This window comes from Gobio gobio (assembly GCF_949357685.1).
Source record: "Gobio gobio genome assembly, chromosome: 19".
Lineage (NCBI taxonomy): Eukaryota > Metazoa > Chordata > Actinopteri > Cypriniformes > Gobionidae > Gobio > Gobio gobio.
In genome coordinates this window covers 23,559,154-23,582,281 of record NC_137112.1, presented here as the reverse complement: position 1 = coordinate 23,582,281, position 23,128 = coordinate 23,559,154, and the positions used below count along the sequence as shown (strand labels likewise).

The 23,128-nt window shown below is 40.7% G+C and overlaps 1 protein-coding gene across 1 annotated transcript in view; it reads left to right on the top strand.

Moving 5' to 3' along the window:
* The window catches only part of wdr18 (WD repeat domain 18), a 141,844-nt gene extending 119,020 nt beyond the window's left edge, over positions 1-22,824 (top strand). Inside the window, exons 9-10 of the mRNA XM_079845075.1 lie at positions 9,691-9,759; positions 22,358-22,824. Coding sequence (XP_079701201.1) covers positions 9,691-9,759; positions 22,358-22,486 — 198 coding nt within the window. The 3' untranslated portion in view covers positions 22,487-22,824. The remainder of the gene's footprint in view (positions 1-9,690; positions 9,760-22,357) is intronic.
* The last annotated feature ends 304 nt before the right edge of the window (positions 22,825-23,128 follow it).

The window sequence follows — 23,128 nt, the reverse complement described above, 5'->3', positions numbered from 1 at the left end:
AAGGATCACTGCCAATGCATATAACAACAGTCCACAGACGAGGCTTTTGCGTTACGTTTTGCTGAATAACTTTGCGAAACATCAGTAAACCATAGTATGCACTGTAAATCACACCTCTTTATTTAGAGCAGGTTGTCCCGATTCAAACGAGCCCAAACACAACATATGACACGTGGATCTTGAGAAAATCCTCACGGAGTGACAAGTCAGGCTTATTTGGTGAGACATGCTGACTTCTGCGATGATTACTTCATGATGCAGCGTCTTTAAAAATTAAACCGATGGAAACTGGATCAGTTAAAAAGACAGTGGGTGGGACGATGTGTAGAGAGCCATCGGACGCTCTCTTAAGCCCGGGATGCAATGCACGATTTTAGAATAAGATCCTATAAGATCATTACCAATCACACTGTGTGACATGGATCTATTAAACTTGGGTACGACATGTATGTAGACTGTGGGCTACGATGAAAGTTTCTATAGAAGAATAAAACGTCATCAGCATGCGCTAGTGCTAAACAAAAATGATGAGCATGATGAATCACACTTTGGCAGTTGTAATTTTTATGTGTGCTGAAAAAAAGAGGACACTACGAAAGAGGAAGGAAAAAGTCCAAACTTGATTTTATGAGCTTCCATATATACTGTCTAATAGTCGTGGCAATCATCAATAATAACAAAATAAATCAATAAATTGAATCACTTTTTCTGCGGGTTTCTCAGCTGTGATGTAACATGAGAACTTCCAAACATGATCAAAATATATTTTTGTCAAAATTTGAAAGGTTTTCTATCAAATGAGACCATGCACTTGTATATATCTTATTTTTTGTAGAGTTATAAGCCATTCATTTTAAGCATGCTACTTAGACGTGAAATCTTTAAAAAATGCCTTTAAGGTTGTTAGTGGTTAAACCCTGCTCTTTTCAGACAAGCTCGCATTGAGATCTGACTCCATTATTTTCGATAAGATTCAAAGTTAGCCTAATGACACTCTCTTTAGAAGACCCGCTTCAGATAAATACGTCTAATTAATGACTAAATTTAAATGCAAATTCGTCAAATTAAAATGGGAAAATTCAGTCATTCAGCCCTTTTATATACCATCTTCAAATTGCTAAGTAGGTGGATGTTCTTTTTTTTATAGTTAAGATCTTTTAGTTTACATTACACTCATATAAGGTGTAACAGCTGCATGTGAGAGATATGATTGGATCAAAGATGTTTAATGCAAGTTGCACATATAGATCGGTCCATATCCCTACCAGCAGTATTCAAACATGATGAATGTTTACAGCTGTTAGCGCGTGACTGTAATTCCTCCCATGTCAAAATCAATTATAGACACAGAAATTAAATGCTTATACAAAGTCTTAAATTTGCCCACCACCTGCTCTGTGGCTCCAACCTTTGCGCTTTTTTATCTTTCCTTCTTTCTGCCTATCTGCTGTTTTCGGCTTCCTCCCCTTCCCCCTTAGCATGTTTACAGAGCGGCTAATCTTCCAGCCTCTGGGAGAGAACATCCTATCTGGAAAACACGTTTCTTTCACCTCTGCACAGCGAGAGCGAACCTAAAACAAATGTTATGATAAGTGCATTAATACTTCTACCATGAACCAAAATAACACATTCCAACTGTGACCCAGAGGCTGCACCCAACATCACACATTCTGCATGACTGGCATGCCACACAGCGTGTAAATTAAAGCTGCTCTGAGAAAATTAATTTCTTCTTTCGGAATTGTTTCCGTTATTCTCTTGGAAGGCGAATTGACGACCTCGCTGTGTGGGGCACAGAACTCCCGAATTGAACCATGTGACCCCCTAAATAATTGTGGGGTGGGGGGTGTCTATTAACAGCCTGGCTGACTAAATTCAGATGGAGGTCAGCAGTATGGTTTCATCAGATCTGCTCCACTATGTGCTAATTGAGTGAAGCTTGAGGATTGATGGGTTATGGCCCTTAACTTTGCATATATATAGGAAAGCTAATATTTGGACCTGAATTAGGCGGCTCATGGTGGTGGGCTAAGGCTCTGCAGAGGTTGACCGCTTGGCTTTCATAGCGAATTCTGAGGCTTTTGGTTGGACTTGAACTCAGATTTAATTCACTTCCTTTTATGTGATTGGATGTTTCTTTAATGGGCCCTTTTGGCCCCGTGGACGTTTAGAAAACACACTTGTCACACTGACTCTAAGTTTATTTAATTTATCCACTCACAATGTACCACCACAGTGTCATTTTCACCTCATCTCAAATTATGTTTTGAAGTGTACCCTTGGACAAAATTACATTTTCACAGCTGAAGCTTGCGCAATACTTTTAGCTCTTGAACATTTTTTTAATTTGCACAGATTCTAAATCCTGCCTAAAAGCACTTGAGTCTTTGAAAATTGAACATTTATCAGCATAATTGAAAAAAATGGACTCTTAAACAAATGGACGTTAAACCCATATGGAATCTGTGCATTTACAATAAATGGCAAATGGAAAAGAATGAATGCATATATAACAAACTATATGAGGTGAATCTAGTACTAAATAAAAGAGTTAATTATTGTTATTATTTATTAAAAAAAATACATATACAAAATGTCGAATTGGTCACTCAAGACTCATTCATATTTATTGAAAGGGGAAGAGAAACCGGTTTGTGATTTGTGTAAGAATTTCTTGAGTATAAAACATATTTTATTGGACTGTCCATTTTTAAATGATATTAGATGTTTTTATTCAGAAAATATATTAGTGGACATTTTTAAAATGGTTTCTCCTGGAATACTCTTCGAATTTCTATCATGTATTAAATGGAAAGATTCAATATAATTGTTATCTATATGTTTTGATATTAGTGCTGGGCAATCAATTAATCGCATCCAAAATAAACGTTTGTGTTTACGTAAAATGTGTGTGTACTGTGTATAATTATTATGTATATATAAATACACACTCCATGTATATATTTAAGAAATATTTTCATGTATATATACTGAATACACTGCGTGCAGAATTATTAGCATTACAGACAGATAGGTTGAGAGTGACTCTTGAAGGACCAGCACCACATCCTCTTGTACCATTGTTTGAAGAATTAATTTTCCAGAATCTGGCAGTAAGTTTTGGGAGTTCACTTTTAGTCCATCTTTGCAAAATGGACTTCAGGATAGTATGAACTCCCAAAACTTACTGCCAGATTCTGGAAGATGAATTCTTCAAATAGTGCTACAAGAGGATCTGGTGCTGCTCCTTCAAGAGTCACTCTCAACCAGTGCTGGGTAAGTTACTCTAAAAAGTTATGAATTAGTTACTAATTGCATCTTCAATAGTGTAATTAGATTACTGTACAAATTACACTCTCCTTAAAGTATTTAATTACTTATTACTAATTACTTTCTAAATCCCATATCAACCTCGACTAGTTAAGTGATTCAATGATGGAAACGGCTCTCTTAATTCGTTCAAATAAATAATATAAAACTTATTAACTGACCAGAGTATTACACATGTGAGAAGGATACATGAAAACATGCATTTTAAAGTTATACTTTAAATGTTGATGTTAATTCCACTATTGTATTATATATAATTGTTCTACAGACTATACACAGTATTTAGTTCAATTACATCAGAAGTAACTGTAATTAAATTACAGAAAAATCTATAAAACCTATAAAATAACTTTTTTTTAAAGTCTTCTGTATTCACAACACTGCTTTGTGTATTTTAAACACTTCAGCTTGTGATTCATATTAAGTGGGGGTCATTTTTTCAGATTTACCGGCCCCACTTTATATTAGGTGGCCTTAACTACTATGTTCTTACTTAAAAAAATAAGTACAATATACTTATTGTTTTCATGTTGTATTGCAAAACACTTTTGCTGATATTGAGGTGGATACAGGTAAAGTTAGGGACAGGTTGTGGTGGTATGGGTAAGTTTAAGGGTAGGGTTAGGTGTAAGGGAAGGGTCAGCTGTGTAATTACAAATGTAACTACAGAAATTAATTACAGATGTAATAATATGCACGTATTTTTTTAAATGTAAAGTACAATGTAAAAACATGTATGTACACAATAAGTTCATAGTATCAAATTATTGATTAAGATCTGGAGACTAAAGGGTTCCTGATGGTTTCACACTTAATTGTTCACCTTAATTCTTAATTCTTTTGCAGTTAACGTGTCTTTTCTTCACCACCTGTGTTTGTCTGACCCTGCTGACCCATTGAGCATTTCATGGTCCAGTGGTCATGCCTTAACTGCAATGTCTTGTATTGCATTGGTATTGTATCCTTCTCATGGGCATTTAATAAATTTGGACTTAGTTAAATCTCTTTTTTTTTGGCTCATTTTATCTGTAAAAGAAAATGTGCCTAATAATTCTGCACACCTGAATATAAGGTGTTTTTTATTTCCAGCCTTCATGAACAATTAAATAAAAAAATAAGTACCTGGGAAAAAAAATATGATCATAAAATCAACGTGCCTAATAATTCTGCAAGCAGTGTATATATTTATATAATTTATCTTATAAATAAATATTTTATATATAAATATAACAATTTTCTTAAATATATACATGCATGTGTGTGTATTTATATATACATAATAATTATACACAGTACACACGCATATATTAACCGCTTTAAGCGATTTGAGTGCCTAGAAAAAGCGCTATATAAATGTAACAAATTATTATTAATTATATTATGTAAACACAGACTTTTATTTTGGATGCGATTAATCATGATTAATCGATTGCCCAGCACTAATTGTTATCTATAAAATTGTCTGTTGTGGTGGAAATTATGCCACTGTTGTGGGACCAAATTTATTAATAAATACTGAAATAGTTTATTACACTCTTTAATTTATATTTTAATTCATATTAAATAGCAAGCATAAATGTTGAAGGCATTACAAGAGCATTTTAATGTGATCTACATACTGTATAACAAAGAAATACTTTTTTCATTTAATACATTTTTATTTTTTCCCCTCCACTGCTGTTCAAAAGTTTAAGATTTTTTTAATGCTTTTGAAAGTCTCACCCAAGCTGCATGTATTTGATCATAATACAGTAAAACCAATAATATTGTGAAACAATATTACAATATAAAATAAATGTTTCCTATTTGAATACATTTTAAAATGTAATTTATTTTGCATTTTAAAATCTGAATTTTCACCAGCCATTACTCTAGTCTTCAGAGTAGCATGATTATTTATTAATAATTCTAACATGCTGATTTGGTGCTCTAGAAACATTTCTTATTATCAATGTTGAAAATAGTTGTGCTTTTGTAATATTTTAAAGGTCTTTACTCTCACTTTTTATAAATGTAATGCATCCCTGCTGATAAAGTTTTAATTTATTTTAAATAAATCTTTTTAATAAAGAAAAACTTAGCCTCCATATTAAGAAATGATGTACCATTACAATGTTATGAGTACAATATTTCAATATATTTGTGAGTGTTGTGGGAATCGTTGTGAGCAGAATCAAAATACTGTGTGTACACCAGCTTTACTCATCTTCCTGTGAAATCAGCAGACTCACTGTATCCATCGAGGCAGGAATAGTAAATTTCCGCAGACGGGCACTGATGGTCTGTAAATCAGCAGAGTAAGATGGCAGAATCTGGGAAGGGCTGTTAAAAAGAGATTGACCTTGCTGGGATTTTCATTGTCAGCCTTAATAATCTTGTTGGACCCTTGGAACAACGTCATCCTCTCCACAAACCCCTGGCCACTTACTCACTGTCAGTAGTGATCAGCCTGCAGGTGACAGCCATGATTAGGCCTTGTTGGTAACTGACCCTCTCACGGTTGGCACAGCCTCTTCATGACACTTGCATCATGGGAAATGCCTACACATACAGTGCATCCGGAAAGTATTCACAGCGTTTCACTTTTGACACATTTTGTTATGTTACAGCCTTATTACAAAATGGATTAAATTCATTATTTGTTTCCTTAATGCTAGCAACAATACATAATGACAACATGAAAGAAGTTTGTTTGAAATCTTTGCAAAAAATCTGCTGTGAAAAGTAGGGATGGGCATTTCAAGCAAAAATTATATTCGACGATCGCTGGGAATTATTCGATTTTTATTCGAAAATCGCAACTCCTCCCCCGCATGCACGCATGTAAAGGCTACACGCGTATAAACAGAGGGGGAGAGAGACCATTCACGCTCTCAATCTGTAGGATAACAAACTGTTTAATTCATTAGGGAATAGGCTATATCAACTCAAGCCATATATTTATTGTAACATGCTGAAACATATGACTGTAATGTGACATCGCCCCAAGTTACCGCAACCGATAAATGACACAAGTCTACAGCGTGCGCGTGAGACGATGTGTTATTCTTCTGTTGTCTCAGGGCGTTTTAACTCTGGCATTTTAGTTCGGAATGGGGCACGGTTAGCATGAAAAATTGCTAATGTGAAAGCTTACCTACAGAGCTTGGTGTGCACTGAGGTACCGAACCCGAGAACACACAACCGGAGTTCGGTTGCTCTCGGAGCTGTGCCACGATTCACGTGAATGTGCAAACAGCACTCGGGTAGTAACCAGCACATGCGTTTTAGCCGATTACAATGTCATTAGTTCAATAACATACACGTAAGAGATGATAGTGTTGATGATTTAGCTGGGATACGATCGCGAGAGCGAGCCTGCAGTGTATTCGCGCATAGAGTGCAATCAGGGCAGCAAATGAATGGCAATTCACCGTCTCCTCAAAAGAGTCTGTTTGCAAGCAGCAAAGCCGCCTTCAAGCGACACACATACGGTTAACCCAAGTGTCGTTTACTCAGCTGCACATAATAGCACCAAATTCATTTAAAAAAGCCCATATTGACTAGGGGTGCACCGATCCGACTTTTTCAGTCCCGATACCGATACCGGTGCCTGGGCTTTGTGTATCTGTCGATACCCGATACCGATCCGATATATTGTTGAATTAATAATAAACTGTATATCTTCCACCTTATACCTTCCTTGAAGAGACTAAAGGCACCAGACTTTACTAACTAAACATAACTAAGACAAAATAACAGATGTATGTAAGGTGTTGAATTCTTATTTATTTAAAAAACAATTGTGCATTCAAATCTAAAATAGAATGTAATCTAACTTCTTTAAATAAATAAAATGTAGCAGTGGAAACAAAAAACAGTGTATTGGTCAAACATACAATAGTAATCTGACAGTTACCAAACATTTTTTACACTACAGATAATTGTTTTGGTATATAATCATATCAATATTAAAAAGTAGCATTACAAATTAACAAATAGTCTAATTTTCTACCATATGCAATTTAATAAAAATTTTCAGCTAGCTAATAACAACTTTGTTCTGGTTTCACCTCACTCCAGATTAAATGATTGTAGGCTAGGCCTATTTATTTTACTACACATTGTCAACAGAAATAAGATGAAATACTGTTGATAATTAAAAATAATTCTTACTACCCACTCTTGCTAAAATGGGTAAGCACACTTGTGTTCTCATTTCAGTTGCGTTCTGAGTAAATTAATAAACTGAGTTCATGAGTTCAGTGTTGGACAGATCAGTTGTTCTGGCCAGTCGTTAAAATGATTCGGTTCAAAGGAGTCATTAGGTCACGAATCGGACATTAGCAGACGCGTTGTGTGCGAATCCCGTCTGTTAGAACATCGCGAAAGATTTGTCAACACACAGAAAACACTTCATAACTGGATATAATTTGTCTCCCGCTTATTGAAAGTATGCTTTATGTCAGCTGGTCAGAGAAGAGTCAATGTTTTTTGAGCGCAATTCACACCCAGTGATAATTCAAGGACAAAATTGTCCGAATGTGTCACGTGCAACATGGTTTCGGTCTTCCGAGCTTTTGATTTGGATTAATATGTGAAATATGAGAGCGAACACTGATTATTTTGAAGACCCAGAGAGCGCGCGCGGGGGAGGAATTCTCAGATCGGTCTCTCTGTCACTCAGTCACAAGCGCAGCATCTGTTCTACATCACTCGTAAATCACAATAACTCATCAAATTAGGCTTTGGCCGTCAAAAAAATGTCAATGCAGGAAAGACCCTGACTTTGCAGTAATACCCTCGAAACAGCGACGAACTAGTTGGCGTGGCAAGCGTGAAATATCTCCTCCACACAGCCGACTCTCTGGCTCGCTCCCTTCTAGCATGCGACACACGTGAAGCTGACAAATGACGTAGGTTCTGCTGCGACGGAAAAAAACACCTGGATCGGCTTGTGGATCTGTTAATTTTTCCGATCCCCGATCCAGCTATTTTGTCAGTATCGCGGCCGATATCCGATCCTAATATCGGATCGGTGCACCCCTAATATTGACCCGCGTTCTGTTTTCTATCACGCCCGTGCACGTTTGTGATGACGTAAGATGAACGCAAACGCACCAGGGTTCAAGTTGAGTGTGAAACCAGACCAACACTGCGGAGGCGGAGGGAAGAATCAGACTCGGACCGCAGCAAACGTGTCCAGTATAAAACACCCTGAGAGCTGACTGGCAGCTTTTAGGAGCGTTATTGGCAGCGCCTCTGGTTACATGAACGCGTCAGCACCACATCAGCACCGACAACATGGGGATTTTTTTTGGACGATAATCGCACATACTATTCGATATTCTATAATTAAATAACTAATCGAATATTCGAAAATCGCGACCCATCCCTAGTGAAAAGTATTCACAGCCTTTGCTCAATACTTTTGTTGAAGCACCTTTGGCACCAATTACAGCCTCTAGTCGTTTTGTGTATGATGCTACAAGCTTGGCACACCTATTTTTGAGCAGTTTATCCCATTCTTCTTTGCAGGACCTCTCAAACTCTATCAGGTTGGATGGGGAGCATCGGTGCACAGCCATTTTCAGATCTCTCTAGAGATGTTCAGTCGGGTTCAAGTCTGGGCTCTGGCTAGGACACTCAAAGACATTTACAGAGTTGTCCAGTAGCCACTCTTGTTAGCTTGGCTGTGTGCTTAGGGTCGTTGTCCTGTTGAAAGATGAACTTTCACCTCAGTCTGAGGTCCAGAGCGCTCTGGAGCAGGTTTTCATCAAGGATGTCTCTGTACATTGCTGAATTCATCTTTCCCTCGATCCTGTCTAGTCTCCCAGTTCAGGCCGCTGAAAAACATCCCCACAGCATGATGCTGCCACCACCACCATGCTTCATGCTTCATGGCTTGTTTTGTGCTCTGACATGCACTGTTGACTGTGGGACCTTATATAGACAGGTGTGTGCCTTTCCAAATCATGTCCAATCAACTGAATTTACCACAGGTGGACTCCAATCAAGTTGTAGAAACATCTCAAGGATGATAAGTGGAAACAGGATGCACCTGATCTCAATTTTGAGTGTCATGGCAAAGGCTGTGAATACTTATGTACGTTTATTTTTAATAAATGTGCAAAGATTTCAAACAAACTTCTTTCACGTTGTCATTATGGGGTATTGTTTGTAGAATTGAGGAAAAAAAAATGCATTTAATCCATTCTGGAATAAGGCTGTAACATAACAAAATGTGGAAAAAGGGAAGCGCTGTGAATACTTTGCGGATGCACTGTAAATACCTTATTGGCACACTAAATCATTATTGTAGCTTAACATACTATTGTGTTTATGTTTAAAGAGTTTCGCTTTGTCTTTTCACACTCTCAGGAGCCAGAGGGGACATATTTGGAGAAAGCAGACGAACTCTACTCTCTGATGTGTGCCGTCACAGACAAGGTAAGCAGGGAAGCTCACTACTGCTGTCGGAATTCAGTCATTACTGTGAGCTGAATTTTAGCAAGTCTTTCAAGGCGGAGACGGTTTGTATTCTGTTGGCTTTGATTCTTTTAATGATCAACATGAAGAGAGAGGAGACGGAGCAATCGTCCACAAGACTAGTGCTTGGCCAAGCAGCGTAATTGACCCATAATTGCCATTTCAAGATGGCTAATAACTTTGCCCACCTGGGTAATTAACAGAACTTAGACAAATTTTGATAAACATGGCTTAAATATTCAGTAATTTATGTTTGACATGTGTGGCCACTTTCACTTAAAGGTGCACTATTCAACAGGCCCTGTTCCAGAATCAAATCACTGAGGGTGCGCTAGTAAAGTGCAGATAGGCTAAGCAACGGCTCCACCATAGCAGTTGTACAGTGAGAAATTTATGATTATTTATTTACAAGTCATCACTTTTACCAATAATTGGAATTTCTAAAATATTTATTAATATAAATTAATCTATTAGTCTGCCTTTACATTGCTTTAATGCGTTACTAGTATTTTAACATGTCATCTTCCTGAGAACCAGAAAAAGAGAATTTAGATTTTTTCATTCACCAATCAATTTTTATGCTTCAAGTTTTTTAATCCAAACTTTGTATAAAGATGATTCTCAATGTTATGAAAGATACAGAATAATTTGATATGCCATTTTACTTTATGCAATATGTCTGTAAACATGACCATAAATGCCATTTCCATTCTAGGCAATGCATCAATACACTGTATCTAATTTGCATATTAATGTGTTTTGGGACAATTACATGTAATAATATTTTCATAATATCGTGGTATTGAGGGTGGAAGAGAGCGCTGTTTATTCACTGCCCCCACCGACAATTCCTGCCAGACCTGAGACTCGAACCTGCAACCTTCAGGTTAAAAGTCTGACTCTTTAACCATTAACCCACGACTGCCCAGGTGGTCTTGGAGTGATTATTTTGCAGCGGATCTGAGCTTGTTTGCCGTGTTCACATATGCCTAAACCATCCGACCCCAGGGAGAAAATGCACCAGGTTCCGAAACAAACGCTCAGGTGTGAAAGCACCCTTATTGTTATGTCAGACCTTTCCGACATGTTGCATTACACTGGCTCGTTGGTATGTAGTGGTATGTAACATATTTTATGTTCACCTGCGAATACAATACCTGCTGTTAACAGGACCCAATGCTTTTGCTTGGACATCTTTAAGAGATGTGCATAGGCAATTTTAGTTATTATGGGCTCAACAGTCTTTTCAATTAAGTCTTCCTCCATTTCGAAACACACGTGTGTTAAAAAAGTAATGCTTATATTATTTGACTGGCCAACAGAGCAAACCAACACAATGACGTCACATGCTGTGGTATTGCAAGATGGCGATTGAAGATGGTATTCTTCAATCGGTTTGTTATATAATTTTTTATTAAAGTGGAAATCAGTCAACTTAATAATGAAAACTTGAGTGACTGCTTCATTTCCACTTTAAAGGGAAGGAGATATGTCCACCAAACTTGGCTCACATATGTATGGGTTCAATCTGAGAGCACGTGCTGAGGTTACGAGCTGGTGAGCGGAACCCAAATCATATACTGTAATGCCAGCCAAAGGATGCCAGAGAGGGAAAAAATGGATGCTGCATTTTGTATTAAATATTACTTGTGTTAAACAGAAAATATTAATTGGATAAATTGTTATTTTTGACAGTCCTAAATATAATATATAATATAATAGTTAGTTCTTTCTCATTCTCTTTGAGAGCCTTTTCCAGCCGTGCAATATTCTCCCAGTATCACTGGTACCATTTCACCATTTGTATCACTCCGCTTGCGACGACTGTCATGAATGCAGTTATTTAGACCTCAAATATGTGACTCTCATATAAACATTGCGCCTGTTTGTACAATTTGTTAAGATGCTTTCGCAGATGTGAGCTCCAGGCTGTCAGCAGCCATTCAACGCTCATGTACACGCAGAGAACAGTTTCATCTCAGCCAGTCCTTCAGGATTTTGCTGCTGGCTTGTATGGAGATAGTGGTTAAATATGAGATATAATTAATTTGGGGTATATCAAACGGGCAATCTTATTAATCTATTACTTGTTCCAGAGCAAATTGATTTGGATAAGGGCATAGTTCATAACTTTATATTTTTATTTAACTAAAATCTGTAGGCTATTATAAATCTGATTTTGTACTTTTGAATGAACTGTTTGCTTGTGTTTATTTCCTATTGTACAAACTTCTTAGACTTTTTTTAAATGGCTGATATTGTTTATTTAAATATTATTGATCAATAAGTAATATTTTATATAAATAACTTGCTGTATTTGGTATTGAGAAAGGGTCCGTTTGTGATTGTGATTTCGACTTCAGTGAAAGTATAGATACATCATTACATAGGGTTGGGTAAAAAATATTGATTTCTCGATTTTAATCTATTCTCGTTTTTACGAACCGATATCGATTCTTAAATCACAAGAATCGATTAGTCATCCTGTTTTCAGTTGATGAATGAATGGAACATTGTGGCACACCTCCCATCCAATAAATCACAATAATCTTTGTGCTTTGTTACTATTGATATGAAACAAAGTCTCAGATATTAAATTAAGTCCATTTTATTTTGAAATTCAAAAACATAAATATCGCTTTGGTGCTGTGGCGTGAGGTCATTCTGGCGCAGCTCAGCTCAAAAGAAGCGGCGCATGAACTGATCTTCTCTTTAAGTTTTTGTATACAAATCTGTTCATTTTCAACATTATAGTAGGCTAGACTGACTCCCATAGTTTACAGCATTGTTTTCCTTGGAAATTTGCCATGTATTGTACCTGATATATCCAAAATAATCGAAATAGAAATCGAATCAAATTGCAAGCTTGTGAATCAAAATCGAATCGAATTGTGAAATTTGTGTCAATACCCAGCTCTATTATTACACCATAAGGTGGCAGCAAAGACAGTCTTTATAAATCAGAAGCGAAGACTTTTATATCGAAATGGAAAGAAATAAGGATGTTGTTTTTACTTCAAACAGCTCCTTAAGACTCCTTGAGACATAAGACTCCTTATTTATGTGGCGAAATGTCATGTAATAAGTGGTGTGACTGTACCGTATCCCTTAAATGTCCGTCTAGATTGCCGCTTGCTAGCAACTGCTTTCTTCGCGTAAGCTTTGCGTTTAAAGACTTATGTGTAAAGAAATATTGTGTAATAAGTGGGATAATGTACATACAGGCGGTTGTCCAGGCTGGATATATTATCCCTTGCAATATTATATAATAATATAATATACTATAATATTGATGAATGAATGAATGAATGAATGAATGAATAATGACTTTGACTCATTATGTGAGAAGAAACTTTTTAGGTATGGGTTGCCTGCGTCAACAGTCAATAAGACATATTTTTTTAGGTATGGGTTGCCTGCGTCAACAGTCAATAAGACAACATATTTGAGCGCAGCAAGTTGTGATTTACAGAGGTGATTGATTCAAAACTATAATCTTTTATATAGAGCATCTCGCTCACTTCCTTCTAGAGGAAATGAGCCACTTGCACACCTCTGTCAGAGTCTCCACTGATTTATACTGCTGATAGAGCAGCTCCAGTGGGCCATTCTTATCTGAGTTTCGGACTCTCTCCATGGGATGTTGAAAGTGTAGTCAAGAGCTATTTGAGAGCCAGCGGAGGAGAACATGATCATACTGGGCTTGAAGCTGAACTGATTAGCACATAAAGCCTAAGCGTTTATTTTTATTGAAGTCAACACTCATAAATAGGAAGCCTTTAGAGTAGAGGTGGGGTCTTTGGTACCTCATTCTACTGAAAATGGGAGGCTGAATTGCTGTGTACTTGGTTTTATGCGCCCCCTTAATTAGAAGAGGGTGTCGGCCTATTGAACATCAGTTGTTTAGGGAATTAGTTACAGGGAGCTGCAAGCAAAGCACAGGCTGTGTAGCTCATAACTCTGTCCAAATACATTATTTTAGGCTCTTTAAAATGTCAAAGTACAGTGAGTCCAGATGGTCCCCGCAGTCCCGTCCATCTGGAGGTACTGAGGGGTGTTTTGGGGTTTGTTGCTATTATCCATCTATGAACACGTTCAGGTCACCATAGAGGTTGTTCCCTCATCCTCATGGATCTCCTGACGCCTTTAAACTGAGTCCGGCTCTGGCAGGACCATTAAGTGGATTAGTTTCACTCACTCAAAAGGGAGTTGGATCCTGCCGGCAAGCTCAGAGCCCGCTGTGTTTATTCAGGAGATGTATGTAAATAAATATATAACTGGAGAGCAAGAGATTTTTTTTACTCCTCACCAGCCCTCCCCCACCCACTTAATCTGGGGGAAATGTGCATCGCTGTCACTCGGCGTTTGCCTGCATGTGGGAATCGAGCACAAAGGGAATGTCAATATTTTCTCCGCTAGATTAGGGATGTTCTAAAACGGGATTTGATGACCTCAGCAAAAATCTATGATGGAACTTGAATCCTAAACCCAGGTGCAGGGTTTTTTTTTACATGAAAAAACTCACCTCCTCATTTACACACAGTTCATCTTCTGGCCTACAGTGGGGAGAACAAGTATTTGATACACTGCCGAATTTGCAGGTTTGCCCTCTTACAAACCATGTAGAAGTCTGTAATTTGTATCATGGGTACACTTCAACTGTGAGTGACGGAATCTAAAACAAAAATCCAGAAAATCACATTGTATGATTTTTAAGTAATTAATTTGCATTTTATTGCATGACATAAGTATTTGATACATCAGAAAAGCAGAACTTAATATTTGGTACAGAAACCTTTGTTTGCAGTTACAGAGATCATATGTTTCCTGTAGTTCTTGACCAGGTTTGCACACACTGCAGCAGGGATTTTGGCCCACTCCTCCATACAGACCTTCTCCAGATCCTTCAGGTTTCGGGGCTGTCGCTGGGCAATACGGACTTTCAGCTCCCTCCAAAGATTTTCTATTGGGTTCAGGTCTGGAGACTGGCTAGGCCACTCCAGGACCTTGAGATGCTTCTTACGGAGCCACTCCTTAGTGTGTTTCCCTGGCTGTGTGTTTCGGGTCGTTGTCATGCTGGAAGACCCAGCCACGACCCATCTTCAATGCTCTTACTGAGGGAAGGAGGTTGTTGGCCAAGATCTCACGATACATGGCCCCATCCATCCTACCCTCAATACGGTGCAGTTGTCCTGCATCCCCAAAGAATGATGTTTCCACCTCCATGCTTCACAGTTGGGATGGTGTTCTTGGGGTTGTACTCATCCTTCTTCTTCCTCCAAACATGGCGAGTGGAGATTAGACCAAAAGGCTCTATTTTTGTCACATCAGACCACATTACCTTCTCCCATTCCTCCTCTGGATCATCCAGATGGTCATTGGCAAACTTCTGACGGGCCTGGACATGCGCTGGCTTGAGCAGGGGGACCTTGTGTGCGCTGCAGGATTTTAATCCATGACAGCGTAGTGTGTTACTAATGTTTTTCTTTGAGACTGTGGTCCCAGCTCTCTTCATGTCATTGACCAGGTCCTGCCATGTAGTTCTGGGCTGATCCCTCACCTTCCTCATGATCATTGATGCCCCACGAGGTGAGATCTCGCTTGGTGCCCCAGACCAAGGGAGATTGACCGTCATTTTGAACTTCTTCCATTTTCTAATAATTGCACCAACAGTTGTTGCCTTCTCACCAAGCTGCTTGCCTATTGTCCTGTAGCCCATCCCAGCCTTGTGCAGGTCTACAATTTTATCCCGATGTCCTTACACAGCTATCTGGTCTTGGCCATTGTGGAGAGGTTGGCGTCTGTTTGATTGAGTGTGTGGACAGGTGTCTTTTATACAGGTAACGAGTTGAAACAGACGCAGTTAATACAGGTAATGAGTGGAAAACAGGAGGACTTCTTAAAGAAAAACTAACAAGTCTGTGAGAGCCGGAATTCTTACTGGTTGGTAGGTGATCAAATACTTATGTCATGCAATAAAATGAAAATTAATTATTTAAAAATCATACAATGTGATTTTCTCGATTTTTGTACCTATGATAAAAATTACGGACCTCTAAATGCTTTGCACGTAGAATAAATACTTGTTCTCCCCACTGTATATATACTTGAGATGTCACTCTTTTAGATTAAAGGAGTGTTCTGGGTTCAACACAAGCAATGGACATCTGTGACATTTTGTCGATAACCACAGAAAATAATTCTGAGTTTTCACCTAGATATTAAAAATAAATCGGTTTTATAGTTATGCACTCACAGTTGAAGAACTGTTATGTTATGTTATGTTATGTTATGTATATATTACATTACATTATTACATTAGTTATATTGTGTTATGTAGTGCCAAAAGTGATGGGCTTAGGAAAATTGGCTTCTAACTTTTTATTAAATATTTAATGTATTGTAGTGTTAAACTAATTTACCTGTTCCACGTTTCAGTTGTATCATTTGTCATTATGCAATGAAACATACCAAATTGTGAAGAGGTAATTTTCAGCCAAGTGGTCATACTAATCTTACACTCATAATTCACAGCCTTTTATTCAGTAAATCACTACGTGGCAGGTATTAGCTATATTATTGTGGATTTTTATGAAAATGGCCAGATGGAAGGAGCTATCCTTTGCAACCAAGGAGAATATTGTTCAAATGGATAAATCTTGTCAATTGGTTTTGGATATTGCTCATGTGCTGGATGTGACTGGTCACAATGTCCACAGAATTATTTTTAAACACCGTCAGACCACTATCATGCAGAATGTTTCCAGCTGTCAAGGAAGACTAGTCAGCATATTGACAGGAGGATGAAAATCATGTGGAACCATCTTAAAACAACTTCTAAAGATCTGAATGAGACCTCCAACCTCCAATTTAATCTTGAACTGTCAGCCAATGGCTATAAGAGGCTGAATTGAGAGGTTTTGTACCAGTAAAGAAACCATTTATTAGTTTTATCTACTGCAAAAACAACTTGCACTTGCCAGAGAACTTAATGGTTTTCCAGGTACGTTAGTAGGACACCACCAGCGTGGTACCATAACTAACTGTTCTCACGTCATGTAACACTGTAGGTCAAAAACACGAAGGTCTATATTTCAGTGCCTCTCCATATTAAACTGGTTATATGTAAATTCATTTAATTTGAGATATGTTTAAGGTCTACATTATCTGTCCTACTAAGGAGGACTCCTATTTTGATGGGTATTATAGTCTACGGGTAACGTTAGTGAAAGGGAGAGCTCGCACGCAGTTTATCGGAGTTGTATTGCAGATACAAAGTTTACCAGTTATTAACTGCACCCCTGAAAAGGCATAAGCTCTGTGTATATGTTTGTTTACTGTTAGTTGTATGAGTGTTTCTGTGTAATTTGCTGTGTATGTTAATGGTAATGCAACGGAGAGAGATAGTTTGTGAAAGAGACGTTAATGCGCTCTTCTTATGCTTTGATTGTTCAGCTCTTACGATGATTTTTTGGAGTGAAAAAGGATATAATAAACTTGATAAACCATCAGTTAAGTTTGGCCATCATTCGAATGGGATATACGCTACATTCTGTGTCCAAAAAAATCTTGGGATAAGGTTTTCACACTGACAACTGGCATTGTAAGATATAGCAACTCCGTTTGTTTGTCCGAGTTAGCAACAGTAACTAAGGGGGGCGGGGCTTACCGATAGGTCAATTGGGAATCCTGCTGAACATGATCTAGCCAAGTATGGAGAATCTGTTTGGAGATCAAATGTCCATTTTCCAACATGATTATGATCACAAACACACACCGCGCATGCATCAAAGTTGTGCGCAATGAAAGTGTTAATGCTCAGCATTTTGAAGTCTTCAAGTGGGCTCCTCAGTACCCTGAGCTTAAATCCATTGAAAACCTTTTGGAAATTATAAACCAGGTCTTATATAAATGCAGGTCTTCCAATGAAGCTCAACTTTGGAAAGAACTTAAAGAGGGTTGGAAAGAAATTAAGCATGGTCCATGCGCAAATTTAAAAAAAATACTAACTCTTTCCCCACATTAACAGAATTTTGTGTCATTTATGAGACGCTTCCCCGCCATCCATCCATCTTCTTCCGCTTTATCCAGGGCCGGGTCGCGGGGGCAGCAGTCTAAGCAGAGATGCCCAGACTTCCCTCTCCCTAGACACTTCCTCTAGCTCTTCCGGGGGTACACAGAGGCGTTCCCAGGCCAGCCGGAAGACATAGTCCCTCCAGCGTGTCCTAGGTCTTCCCCGGGGCCTCCTCCCGGTTGGACATACCCGAAACACCTTCCCGGGAAGGCGTTCAGGAGGCATCCGGAACAGATGCCCGAGCCACCTCAGCTGACCCCTCTCGATGTGGAGGAGCAGCGGCTCTACTCCGAGTTCCTCCCGAGTGACTGAGCTCCTCACCCTATCTCTAAGGGAGCGCCCAGCCACCCTGCGGAGAAAACTCATTTCGGCCGCCTGTATCCGGGATCTTGTCCTTTCGGTCATGACCCAAAGCTCATGACCATAGGTGAGAGTAGGAACGTAGATTGACCGGTAAATCGAGAGCTTCGCCTTACGGCTTAGCTCTTTCTTCACCACAACAGACCGGTATATTGACCGCATTACTGCAGAAGCTGCACCGATCCGTCTGTCAATCTCCTGTTCCATCCTCCCCTCACTCATGAACAAGACCCCTAGATACTTGAACTCCTCCACTTGAAGCAGGAACTCTCCACCAACCTGAAGAGGGCAAACCACCCTTTTCCGACTGAGGATCATGGCCTCGGATTTGGAGGTGCTGATCCTCATCCCAGCCGCTTCACACTCGGCTGCAAACCGTCCCAGTGCATGCTGAAGGTCCTGGTTAGAAGGGGCCAACACGACAACGTCATCCACAAAGAGCAGAGACGAAACCGTGTGGTCCCCAAACCTGACACCCTCCGGCCCCTGGCTGCGCCTAGAAATTCTGTCCATGAAAATTATGAACAGAACCGGCGACAAAGGGCAGCCCTGCCGGAGTCCAACATGCACCGGGAACAAGTCTGACTTACTGCCGGCAATGCGGACCAAACTCCTGCTTTGGTCGTACAGGGACCGGACAGCCCTTAGCAACGGACCCCGGACCCCATACTCCCCGAGCACCCTCCACAGGATGCCGCGAGGGACACAGTCGAATGCCTTCTCCAAATCCACAAAACACATGTGGACTGGTTGGGCAAACTCCCATGAACCCTCCAGCACCCTGTAGAGGGTATAGAGCTGGTCCAGTGTTCCACGACCGGGACGAAAACCAGACTGTTCCTCCTGAATCCGAGGTTCTACTATCGGCCGAATTCTCCTCTCCAGTACCCTGGCATAGACTTTCCCGGGGAGGCTGAGAAGTGTGATCCCCCTGTAGTTGGAACACACCCTCCGGTCCCCCTTCTTAAAAAGAGGGACCACCACCCCGGTCTGCCATCCCAGAGGCACTGTCCCCGACCGCCACGCGATGTTGCAGAGGCGTGTCAGCCAAGACAGCCCCACAACATCCAGAGACTTGAGGTACTCAGGGCGGATCTCATCCACCCCCGGTGCCTTGCCACCGAGGAGTTTCTTGACCACCTCGGTAACTTCAGCTTGGGTGATGGACGAGTCCTCCTCTGAGCCCCCAGCCTCTGCTTCCTCAATGGAAGGCGTGATGGCGGGATTGAGGAGATCCTCGAAGTATTCCTTCCACCGTCCGACGACATCCCCAGTTGAGGTCAACAGCCGCCCATCGCCACTGTAAACAGTGTTGGTAGGGCACTGCTTCCCCCTCCTGAGGCGCCGGACGGTTTGCCAGAATCTCTTCGAGGCCAGCCGATAGTCCTTTTCCATGGCCTCACCGAACTCCTCCCAGGCCCGAGTTTTTGCCTCCACAACCACCCGGGCTGCAGTCCGCTTAGCCTGCCGGTACATGTCAGCTGCCTCAGGAGTCCCACAAGCCAACCAGGCCCGATAGGACTCCTTCTTCAGCTTGACGGCATCCCTTACTTCCGGTGTCCACCACCGGGTTCGGGGATTGCCGCCTCGACATGCACCGGAGACCTTACGGCCACAGCTCCGAGCGGCCGCAGCGACAATGGAGGTGGAGAACATGGTCCATTCGGACTCAATATCTCCAGCCTCCCTCGGGATCCGGTCGAAGTTCTGCCGGAGGTAGGAGTTGAAGATCTCTCTGACAGGAGACTCGGCCAAACGTTCCCAGCAGACCCTCACAGTACGTTTGGGTCTGCCGGGTCTGTCCAGCTTCCTCCCCCGCCATCGGATCCAACTCACCACCAGGTGGTGATCAGTTGACAGCTCCGCCCCTCTCTTCACCCGAGTGTCCAAGACATACGGCCGCAGGTCAGATGAAACGACCACAAAGTCGATCATTGACCTACGACCTAGAGTGTCCTGGTGCCATGTGCACTGATGGACACTCTTATGCCTGAACATGGTGTTCGTTATGGACAAACCGTAACTAGCACAGAAGTCCAATAACTGAACACCACTCGGGTTCAGATCAGGGGGGCCGTTCCTCCCAATCACGCCCCTCCAGGTGTCACTGTCATTGCCCACGTGGGCGTAAGTCCCCCAGTAGAACGACGGAGTCCCCAGTCGGAGCACTTTCCAGCACCCCTCCCAGGGACACCAAGAAGGCCGGGTACTCTGCACTGCCGTTCGGCCCGTAGGCACAAACAACAGTGAGAGACCTATCCCTGAGCCGAAGCCGCAGGGAAACGACCCTCTCGTTCACCGGGGTGAACTCCAACACATGGCGGCAGAGCTGGGGGGCTATAAGCAAACCCACACCAGCCCGCCGCCTCTCACCATGGGCAACTCCGGAGTGGTGAAGAGTCCATCCTCTCTCGAGGAGTGTGGTTCCAGAGCCCAAGCCGTGCGTAGAGGTGATTCCGACTATCTCTAGTCGGAACCTCTCAACCTCACGCACAATCTCAGGCTCCTTCCCCGCCAGTGAGGTGACATTCCATGTCCCAAGAGCCAGTTTCCGTGTCCAGGGATCGGGTTGTCTAGGCTCCTGCCTTCGACTACTGCCCGATCTTCTCTGCACCGGCCCCTTACGGTCCCTCCTGTGGGTGGTGGGCCCACGGGAAGGTGTCCCCACGTCGCTCCTTTGGGCTGAGCCCGGCCGGACCCCATGGGGGAAGGCCCGGCCACCAGGCGCTCGCATACGAGCCCCAACCCCAGGCCTGGCTCCAGGGTGGGGCCCCGGCTGCGCCGTACCGGGCGACGTCACGGTCCTCTTTTTTTTGGTCATCATAAGGGTTTTGAACTGCTCTTAGTCTGACCCGTCACCTAGGACCTGTTTGCCTTGGGAGACCCTACCAGGGGCATATAGCCCCGGACAACATAGCTCCTAGGTTCATTCGGGTACTCAAACCCCTCCACCACGTTAAGGTGGCAGTTCAAGGAGGAGGCTTCCCCGCCATTGACGGAATTTTCTGGTTTTCCGTGTTTTCACTGTTATAGGACTGTAAAATGACACTGTTATTGGAACACTGTAGCAGGAACAGAAACAAGCGATAAAAGTATTGCTTATGTATGTTGTATTCTTTAAAAAAAAGGGTTTTTTTTTCAGCTTTTTGTTCAAAATGTTGCTTTTTTTTTTGTTAAACTTTCCCACATTCAAGTGCTGATAAAAAAGAATGCATGAAGCTAGCCACATAAAACGGTTTTGTTGTTTTGAGCATGTTCAGATATTTATAAAACACAAATATTCTGGGGGCCATGAAAGTTTTGTGAAAATGATCAAAAATGCTGCAGTGGCTGGCAACTAAAAAATAAAAAACCGCTGCCAGGGAAAGAGTTATTAACTGTCAACATTGTAGTAAATGTATGCTTTATTTCTTGTGAGCTTTTTGTTTTTCTATGCCTGTTTTGCATAATACAATAAACCCCATATTTAATTATGTGCTGGAGTTCGCTTTCTTGACAAAACATTTTGTCATTTAAATACCTTAACCAAGTTTAGCATATTCTTCTTCCCGATTGAACATGCTATTCATATTTCAATTCTTTAATAGAACCTAAAGTGTCATTAAAAGGCAAATATTGTCCAAATATCCCCCCTACTGTATGATAATGAGCTGTGGTTATTGCAGTCACTAATATAACATAACAAACATAACAATAGGCGGTGGTCGCTCCTGCCACAAAATTGCCTAATTTTGCCCTAAAATGTTGCTTGAGTGATATTTTAGTCAAACTTGCCTATATCCCACCATGATAACATCAATTTGTCCGCTGAGAGTGTTATTGGAGACATTTGTACAATATTATGTTTGTTTAAATATATTCATTCCAAAGATTAGTGTCTCGCATACAAATGAATGTCCGTGCTAACAGTTGCTAAAAAAAATCTATAAAAATCCTTCTCCTGTAGTCTTGAACGACTAGAAAGGGCATGTATAAGTCATGAAAAGTCATCGTTAAAGAAGTGTTGGAACTCTGTGTCTGTCAAAAAGATGTCATGATAACACTGTTGTTGTTTCTCTCTCTCTCTCTCTCTCTCTCTCTCTCTCTCTCTCTCTCTCTCTCTCTCTCTCTGTGTGGTGTTGTCAGAGCGTGTTTGGTGATGGGGAGAACACTAAGGTACGCGTGTCTGAACTAGAGGAGGAGGTGAGGACCCTGAAGAAGATCAATAAAGATCTGTATGAGTTCTCCACTCAGCTCCTGACCAAACCCAACTAGAAGAGCTTTCAGCTGCAAAGGTCCTCCATCAGAACAATCGTGTCAGTTTCAGAACAACGGGAGAGGAAATGCAGAAAAAAACATAACGCTCTGCAATGGACTGAAAAATGCCAACTGTTCTTTCCTGCCCTATTTTTATGTCCTAAGGGCAAGATTTTGTTCGCATCAATCTCAACCCAAGCTCATGGGCCGGAGGTATATTTGTAGTATGTTTATGTGATGACATTTACTTTTTTGTATTATTGTAGGCCTATAAAAGGAGTCTGAACTTGAAGTATTTGCTGTTTATGTTATAAAAGATTTTGATCTGTAAACCTCATTAAAAAAAAAGTTCAGTCAAAAAAAGTAATTCACCCGTATGACCATTTTTCAGCCTCTTTGATAGGTTTCTAAATACTGTCCATTCCAATAATCACTTAAAGGGATAGTTCACCCCAAAATTAAAATTAGCCCATAAATTACTCACCCTCAAGTCATCCTAGGTGTATATGACATTCTTCTTTTATATATTTATATTTTATATTTATATATTAGAGTTATATTACAAAAGTCCAGGCTAATCCAAGCATTAGAATTGGATTTATAGTTGCTCTGTTTTTTAAGTCCATAAAAAGTGCATCTGCCCATCAAATAACGTGCTCC